An 8,622-nucleotide genomic window follows, 5' to 3' on the forward strand; every position below is an offset into this window, starting at 1 on the left:
CTCATTTACTAAAGACAAGGATATTACCATTGCTACTGCACATGTATTTTCTATGAATGGTTTCTATGACATGTTCCATCTTCCCATGTCATCCATTATTGTTTAGCAAAGTATGCAACTTCAGGAGCTTTTGATTAGCATCTCAGATACAAATGGTAAAGACTGTTGGAACTTCTAGTGGTCTAATAACAAATACTCCACCAAGAGAATATACACTGAATTATCAGGATACCCACCGATGCACGTAAGCCTTTCCAATGGATTTTGGAATCATGTTGTATGCCCAAAGAAAAATTATTTTTCTTGTTGCTGATACTACATGACATGCTAAATACAAGAAATCTCTTGAACATGAAGAACTTATCTATAGAAAATAACTCATGTGTATTATGTGATGATGAGCCAAACGAGGACTATATGCATTTATTCTTCTCATGTAACTTGAGTCAAAGTTTCTGGTTTGCCCTGGTGTTTGAATGGAATGCTGATTTGGATACGATTGTGATGTTACTAGAGGCCAAACGGAGAATGGAGATCTCATGCTTTAAGGAATGCCTCATTGGTGTATTTGGAAACATAGAAATAGCATCATATTTTAGGCGAAGTATCCAGTGAAAACGTCCATTCAGTGAAAACTTGGAAACTTTCCTCCTAGGCCTTTGGATCACGAACGTATGGTATAGATCAGAGGTGAGAATCCCAGCAGCCACTTAACCATAGTTTTCCCAAAAAAAACCCTACTAACAATAATTAGCTCAATAGAACTTTTTGAGAGTTATCCCCTTCCTAATTTTTCTCCAGCCGCGAGGACGACCTGGAGGCCACGGCGATTCAACGGCAATGGACTGCGGCGCCGCTTCCCTAGCGACGGCAACTCGGAGGCCGTGGCGGCGCTCCAACGCGACTGCGACCCGGCACTGACCACACCCTCTAGAGGTGCGGCATTGGCTCACGCAATGACGCCCTGACAGCCATGGTGATGCCCCCGCGCGGCGGCGACCTCCGCGACCCGGCACTGCACCCACACGCAAGGGAGACCAAGTAGCCGCAGTGCTGCATCCATGCGACGGCGACCCGGCGCGGCCCCCACACGAGGAACGAAGGGAGCGAGCGGCCGTGGCGCTGCATCCATGCAACGGCGACCCATCGGCTTGCTTGCCCTTCAAAACTGCTAATGTTCTGCTGATGTTTGACCGAGAATTTGCTGATGTTTTGCTGTAACTGAATGAATGTGGATGTACAGATAAATCTTAGTTCTTTTGCTGCACGTGAATCAGTGTGGATCTACAGAAAATACTTGAATGAATGTGGATGTACAAGAAATCTTTTCTGTCATTTCAGTCACATGGATAACACAAAAGGATTTTGCTTCTTTTACATCCACGTTCATTCTTCACTGATTCAGAGTACTAGTGTACTGAAATTCATGTGCTGATGCAATCTCTTTATATATTTGTACACCCACTGATGCCAAGCATGTACTGGTGGTATTCAGAGAGAACTGAAATTCATGAGATAACATTCAGACAGTTAGAATTCAGTGACATGCCATTTATGTACTGGTGGCTAACATATCCAGTCTTGATAAATTTTGAATTTACGAAGCCATCTGCTACAATCAACAGGAATCGGCATTAACAAATTAACCTCTTGTGGCTTACTACCCTGTCTAATTCTAGCTACTAAAAGGAAACAATTTGCCATGAGAAGCATTATTCTTGCACATCTATTCAGAGATACAAGGCCATCTAAAATGCATCCAACAAGTGAGCTTCAGTACAAATATTCAGAGATAAAATGATAATCCCCTGGCAAAATGTCGAAACAAGTGCCCTTGAGCTTCAGTACAAATATTCAGAGATAAAAGGCCATCTAAAATCCATCCAACACATGAGTTTCAGTACAAATATTTAGAGATAAAATGATAGTGTCGGCACAAGTACCAATGAGCATCAGTACAAAAATTCACAGATACAAGGTCATCTACGTTGTCATTCAGGACTGCATCATAATCCTTGCAAATGATAATCTCCTAGTAAAATACAGGTGTCAGCCTATTATCATCACCAATAACATACTCAAGAAGAACCCGGAGTTGATTTTCTTCCACTTCCGATGGTTGTCAATTAACATTTGAGCGTCAGAATCATGGTTGGGGCTGGCGAAGGGTGGGGGATCACGGCCGGCGGAGGGCTATCGCTCCTGGACGGAACCGTCGGAGGGCGAGGAAGAGTGCTCAAGGATGGGGCCGTTGGAGAGCTAGGGCACACGTCCGCCGAAGGGCCAGCGCACATGGCGATCCAAGCGGGACCAGGCTCCATGGCGGCACAGATTGAACATGATCTGGTTTCCTTTTTTTAGCCCTTGCCAAGCTACACGTACGACTGTACGAGCAGGGGATTTTTCGGAAAACTGTGGTTAAGCGGCTGGTGGGATTCCACCTCTGATCTGTACTATATATTCACGATCCGATGGCCCACGAGGAAAGTTTTCAAGTTTTCACCGAATTGGCATTTTCACTTGATACTTGGCCCATATTTTATCACAAGCGGAGAAATCTTGACTATAGCATCATATTTAAAATCCTATGAAATTACTTCAAATAAATGATGCCCTGATTTTGGAAAAGTGTGGGACAAATATGATTACACATCAAAAAATCTATAGACCGAAATACAATCCTAAGAAAACAATTAAACAGAATCATTTTGAAGGTCTTGATAATTGCCTTCTTTTAGTGTTACTATTTGATAATTACATAGACGAAGAGAATAATAGAACATGAGTCCTAGAATATCCTAGTACACCGACAGACAGGTGGGCCAACACGCCTAGACTTGCCGGCCGATCCACCCTGTCGTTCAGGCCGGCACGTTGGGGCAGGAAGGTCGTTGAGCCCAACCTTGATTGATTTCCTAGGGAAAACAATACGCACGTAGCTACAACTGGCGCCCTCCCTCGCCACGCCTAGAGAGAGAAAACCAAGGGGAAAAGCAGGAGATGGTCATTGCCTTGGCAGAGAGGCGAGCGAGGAGCGAACTGGGAGAGCGAGAAAAAGAAGAGCGGCCGGTAGCTGTAGGTCTGATCGGCAGGCGGCAGGCCTCGTCGTCGGTCACTTGTGGTGTGGCAGCGCCGGCTCCGGTGGCCGCAGGACAGGACCAGCCGCTGTGAGCAACTGGGCCTTGATCTTGGAACAAAGAGGGCGGCAGAATCGCGCCGTTTGGAGGAACAAGCAGTGAAGCAGGATGGAAGAAGAGCCGAATCGGAGGAGGCTGTATCAAGTTTGGAGAGGAAGCAATGTACGTACATGCTGCTCTTCGTCTTCCTGTCTCTCTTGTCAAGTAGTACTACTTTTTGGTGAAAAATACTCTGCTTCTTGTGTGCTTGAATCTTTTAGCAAAAGAAAATCCAGTGTTGAGCATTTTCTGGTCAAATTGATTCAACCGGTCCTCTGTATAAGAAAAGAAGGTTTTGTACTCTAGCAGCTGACATATGGACAAGGTGCAAAGGAAAATCTCAAGAAATGATCGTAATAAATTATCTACACATTCTGTTATTTTATCTAGTTTAATGACAAGTATTTCCGGACGGAGGGGTAGTTGTTAGCCATTAGACTCCCTGCTTTATGCATAATAATGCATTCGATTCCAAGTTCCAATTGACGGACGGTAATTTTACTCCCACCAAAACGATTTCAGAAATTTCTCTGCGGCGGGCGCCTAATCTTCGGTCCGGACGCGGGTTCCCTCTTCCTGTCCACAGTTCTAATCATAGGCCCCTTGGTCGGCCTATGCTGCCAGTGCATCACAAAGATGAACTCCAGCACCTCGGATCAGAAGAAGAATGTCCTCGGCCTGCCGGTCCTCATCGCCACGGTCGTTCTCGGCCTAGCGGTACGTGAGCTTCACAAAATTCAGCAAACCGGAAGCAACACCACAGCTGCTGATTCTTGTCCTGCTGTAAATGTTTTCAGGATTTGGCATTCCTGCTCTTGACGTCGAGCAGGGACCCGGGGATCGTGCCGAGGAACGCGCGTCCTCCCGAGTGCGGCGACGAGCAGCAGGTGGTGGACATGACGACGCCGTCGACCGAGTGGGTGAACGCGGCGAGCCCCCACCTCCGTGTTCCCCGCTCCAAGGACGTGGTCGTCAACGGGTGCGTGGTCAAGGTGAAGTACTGCGACACGTGCCTGCTGTACCGCCCGCCCCGGACGTCCCACTGCTCCATCTGCAACAACTGCGTCCAGAAGTTCGACCACCACTGCCCCTGGGTCGGCCAGTGCATCGGCCTGGTCAGTCACGAGTAACTGCATCATCAATCCTTCTCTCTTGATTTGCCACCAACGACTGGAGCTGATATAGTATAGATTCTGGTGTCCTTTTGTCGCAGCGGAACTACCGCTTCTTCTTCCTCTTCATCTCCACGTCCACGCTCCTCTGCTTTTACGTCTTCGCCCTGTCGTGGCTCAACATCGCCGCCGAGAGGGAGGAGTACGGCGGCTCACTCCTGAAATCCATGGGCGGCGAGGTGCTATCCGTCGTGCTCATCGTCTACACCTTCGTGTCGGTGTGGTTCGTCGGCGGGCTCACCTTGTTCCACCTCTACCTCATGAGCACCAACCAGACCACGTACGAGAACTTCAGGTACAGGTACGACAAAAAGGAGAATCCCTACAACAGGGGCGCGCTAGCCAACATCGCCGAGGTCTTCTGTACGCGGATGCCGCCCTCGCTCAACCGTTTCCGGTCGTGGGTGTCGGAGGACGACGACGCGTACAGCGGCGGCGTGCTCTCTCCGATCAGCGGCGGGCTCGATCTGGAGATGGGGCGCAAGGGCGTGCACTACAGCCCCGGCGGCATCCCGGCGATCCTTCAGGGCATGGATTACAGCGAGATGGAGAAGATGGACGGTATGGGTGTGCACGTCAAGGATCGGCAAGCGGCGCCCGAGGCGCCGGACCTGTTCGTTATCTCACCGGCCCGGCAGCACGACGTGGGCTGCGGAGGAGGAGGAGGGGAAGGAGAACGTAGCCCCGCAACTGTACAGGACCAAGATGCTGAGAGGACACTTGTGAGCTCGAATGCAAATTCTCAACGGTGATCATGCGCGAGCTCTTTTTCTTTTCCCTTTTTGGCGGTCAGGCCTACGTCCTGCAATTTTCCTTTCTTTTTTGCCTCGACTGAACTGTAAATTTTATACGGGCAAGCAGCAGAGTTGCACTCGAAAGGGTCCGTAATTTCGCTTAGTTTGTTTTTCTGTACTTCATTTGGAGAATTAGGGCATCTCTAAGAACACCCTCATTCGTCCATGGATACGTTCCGACGTGACGGTGGAACACTGGGCGGGCGCCAGGCACCTAATCTTGTCACCCAAATAAATTCTACTTGAATGTGCCCCTTCCACGCGTTACAATAGATCGTTTTCCTCTCGTCCCTGTTTTCCTCTTGTCCCTGGCGGCTGGAACCCTAGCCGCCGCCAAGGGGAGGCCGATCTTCCAACGCCGCTCTCCGCCGGCTCCCCTCCGCCGGCGACCTCGGTCGTCGGTGGTGAGGGGGGTCGCCGGATCCACGCGTGTGAATCGTTTTTACTCTCTCGTAGTCTAGGTTTTTAGGTTGTTCATCGTCTTTGCTTCGGTGGCGACGATGACAACGCCGAATAAAGATTCTTCGGATCCTTCCCTAATAAGGTCATCGGTCCTATGGTTGGGGATGGATTTGGAAACCAGTCTGTTCAAGCAAGGATGGCGTGGCGGCGGCGGCATCCTCGTGGTGGACCTGTGTCCTCGGGCTCCGCCGTTGCGACGGCGTTTGCTCCAGTGTCGGCGCGGAGCTTGGGAGGTAGTTCAGGAGCGGATGCAGATTGTGGTCTGCATCAACGACATCTGGAAGACGGAGCATGTGCTGGGCTCGTGATTGGTGGATGGCAGATATGGTTTCCTCCCTCGGTGTTTTAGTCGTGGTGGGCTGCCAGATCTGGAGTTCGATGGTGTGTCCGGGGTGTTGCCCCGGTCTGATTCGTTCAACGGTAAGGGTTTCACTTTTGGTGAGCCACCTTGGAGGTCCGTAAAGCTGCATATCAGCGATGAAGCCGCGTCGAGCTCGGGTGAGGAGGTAATTCGTCATTCTTTTCTTTGGTGGCTGCTGCGGTGGTGCCGGAGGCAGGTGACGGACGTTGGTGTCAAGCTCAGAGATGTTCTGCTATATTTTCAGTTTTGTCATGTCGGTCTTTACGTGACTTGTACTTTGTTCTTTATGATATGAATGAGACACGTATTACCATGCAAAAAAAAATTCTAGTTGTCAGCCCTTCTTCCCCATCTTCCTTCTTTTACGCTAAGTCAAATTTCTTCAATGTATGCGTTTAAAAGCAATTTAAAGATAAACTAGCAAAATGGCCCATAAACATGTGTTGCAATGGATTATACATATTTATCTCTGCCGGGTGCTCCATGTAACCATGTTGATTCTCTCAATCTTCTCGACCTAGTGGGCAATCTTAAAGCTTTGATGCTTGCCCTAAAGGGCAACATTCATATTGTCAATCTACAAGTTTAACAATCTCATAAAAAATCAACGAAAACATTACAATTTTCTTTTGAAATGCTGAAGTTATAACATATGACATAATTCCGTAGTCCTAGATCACCGCAGATGTGGTTAACAAAATCAAAATTCATATAGATCACCGCAGATGTTGCAAGCAAATGTTGATAAAGTGTTTTTTCACATGTTTTTTGCACATTGATACTTACCAGAAATGTCCGGGTTCCCCATAAATAGTTCTGAATGAAATGTTTGATTTGTTCCCTGCTCCATTAGGACTGCAATTACAATTAAATGCAGGGGGCACACAGTCAATGCATATGCATGTTTTGTTAATGCAACATGTGAAATTCTCCTACAGCTGACCTCCCTCTACTGAACTGTGATCTAGAGGCCTTAACGAAAACACCTCAATTTTAATTTAGATCTCTATCTATTGGCTTATGCACTTGATCCAAATTGTGTGTATTGTGCAAACTGCAAGTAAATTAGATAAAAGCTTGTAAATGTGTGAGCCGAACTTGGCACCAATGCAAGTTTGGGTTCCTATGTAATGAACGAACCGATTACAGGTAAAAAAGAACAATGGCTAAACAAACTGAAAAATATGTTATTAGCCTCAATATGTCCTTGTATTTTGTTTCTACCTTGCTTCTACTAATAATATAGAGCACTGTATGTACTCCCGAATGTTATATAAGATACACATTTTCTTGTGTTCATTTTTAGCTTGTTGAACTGTTTTCATGTAAACAATTCAAATGTGCACAAGGATCTTTTCCTAGAACGTCACCTACGGCTAAAAGATGCATTCAGAGAGCTACGATTTATTCTCCCATCACCATGCTCGTGCAAGGAACACTATGCTTGCACATAATAAGCAGAATAAGCACAAAGCAAATCACAATCATCCACACTCCCAAGAGTAAGCAAGCAGTAAATTAGACCAAACAATCCACTATGATAAATTAGCCAGATCGGCCATGAATACCAACAAGGGAGCCCCGCCTAATGGCAAAAGTATGCATTCGGAGAACTACGATTTATTCGCTCATCATCATGCTCGCGCATGAAAGATGGCGTGAAGCGCATGCCTAGTAGGGACGCATTGCATGTTAATATGTAGCCATAGGTTAGGGCTACAAGATTTGATAGTTAGGTTATGGGTTAATCCTCAAGTTAGCTAACCACAGGATAAATATCATCACAACAACCCAACTACAGGTTTACAACACACGCAAGAATATCTCTAATGTATATACGGTTTATACTCCACCGTATATACGTACAATATATTCTACCCCCCCCCCCCCAATCACAACTTCACCAAGTTGAGATTGTTCTTGAATTCTTCTAATTTGCGCCATGGTAAGGCTTTAGTAAACCCATCTGCAACTTGATCATTAGTGGGAATAAAACGGATATGAAGTACTCCCTCTGTAAACTAATATAAGAGCATTTAGATTACTAAAATAGTGATCTAAACGCTCTTATATTAGTTCACGAAGAGAGTAGCTTCTTAGCTACTCTTTCAAGCACAAAGTGGTAATCAACCTCATTGTGTTTTGTTCTGGCATGAAACACTGGGTTTGCTGAAAGGTACGTGGCACCAATATTGTCACACCATAATCAGGCAGTAGGAGAATGACTTACATGAAGCTCATTAACCCATATTAGTTATGCCGTGGCATTTTTCCAAGGCTTTATATTCAGCTTCTGACCCATATTAGTTCTACCGTGGCATTTTTCCAAGGCTTTATATTCAGCTTCTGTGCTAGATCTTAAAATACTAGCTTGCTTTCGTGCACTCCATGATATGAGGTTTGGTCCAAAGAAGACATCAAAAACCCCTGTTGACCTTCTATCATTAGGACAACCTGCCCAGTCAACATCAGAAAATGCACTCACCAAAGTTGAGGCTCACCTTCTAAATTTTAACCCTGTACTCATAGTACCTCTTAGGTACCTTAGAATCCTTTTTACTATCGTCCAATGTTCAAGAGTAGGATTATGCAAGAACTGACATATTTTATTGACAGGAAAAGATATGTCAGGTCTTGTAAGTGTTAAATATTGCAAG

The 8,622-nt window shown here is 46.4% G+C and overlaps 1 protein-coding gene across 1 annotated transcript; it reads left to right on the forward strand.

The window, feature by feature from the left end:
* The first annotated feature begins 2,962 nt into the window (after positions 1-2,962).
* On the forward strand, positions 2,963-5,240 carry LOC119281242 (probable protein S-acyltransferase 4). Its single transcript, XM_037561825.1, has 4 exons — positions 2,963-3,299; positions 3,699-3,893; positions 3,974-4,291; positions 4,390-5,240. The coding sequence occupies exons 1-4, from the start codon at positions 3,246-3,248 to the stop codon at positions 5,098-5,100; spliced, it is 1,278 nt and encodes a 425-aa protein (XP_037417722.1). The 5' UTR covers positions 2,963-3,245; the 3' UTR covers positions 5,101-5,240.
* Positions 5,241-8,622: the final 3,382 nt, after the last annotated feature.

The sequence above is a fragment of the Triticum dicoccoides genome, chromosome 3B (genome assembly GCF_002162155.2).
Source record: "Triticum dicoccoides isolate Atlit2015 ecotype Zavitan chromosome 3B, WEW_v2.0, whole genome shotgun sequence".
Taxonomy (NCBI): Eukaryota; Viridiplantae; Streptophyta; class Magnoliopsida; order Poales; family Poaceae; genus Triticum; species Triticum dicoccoides.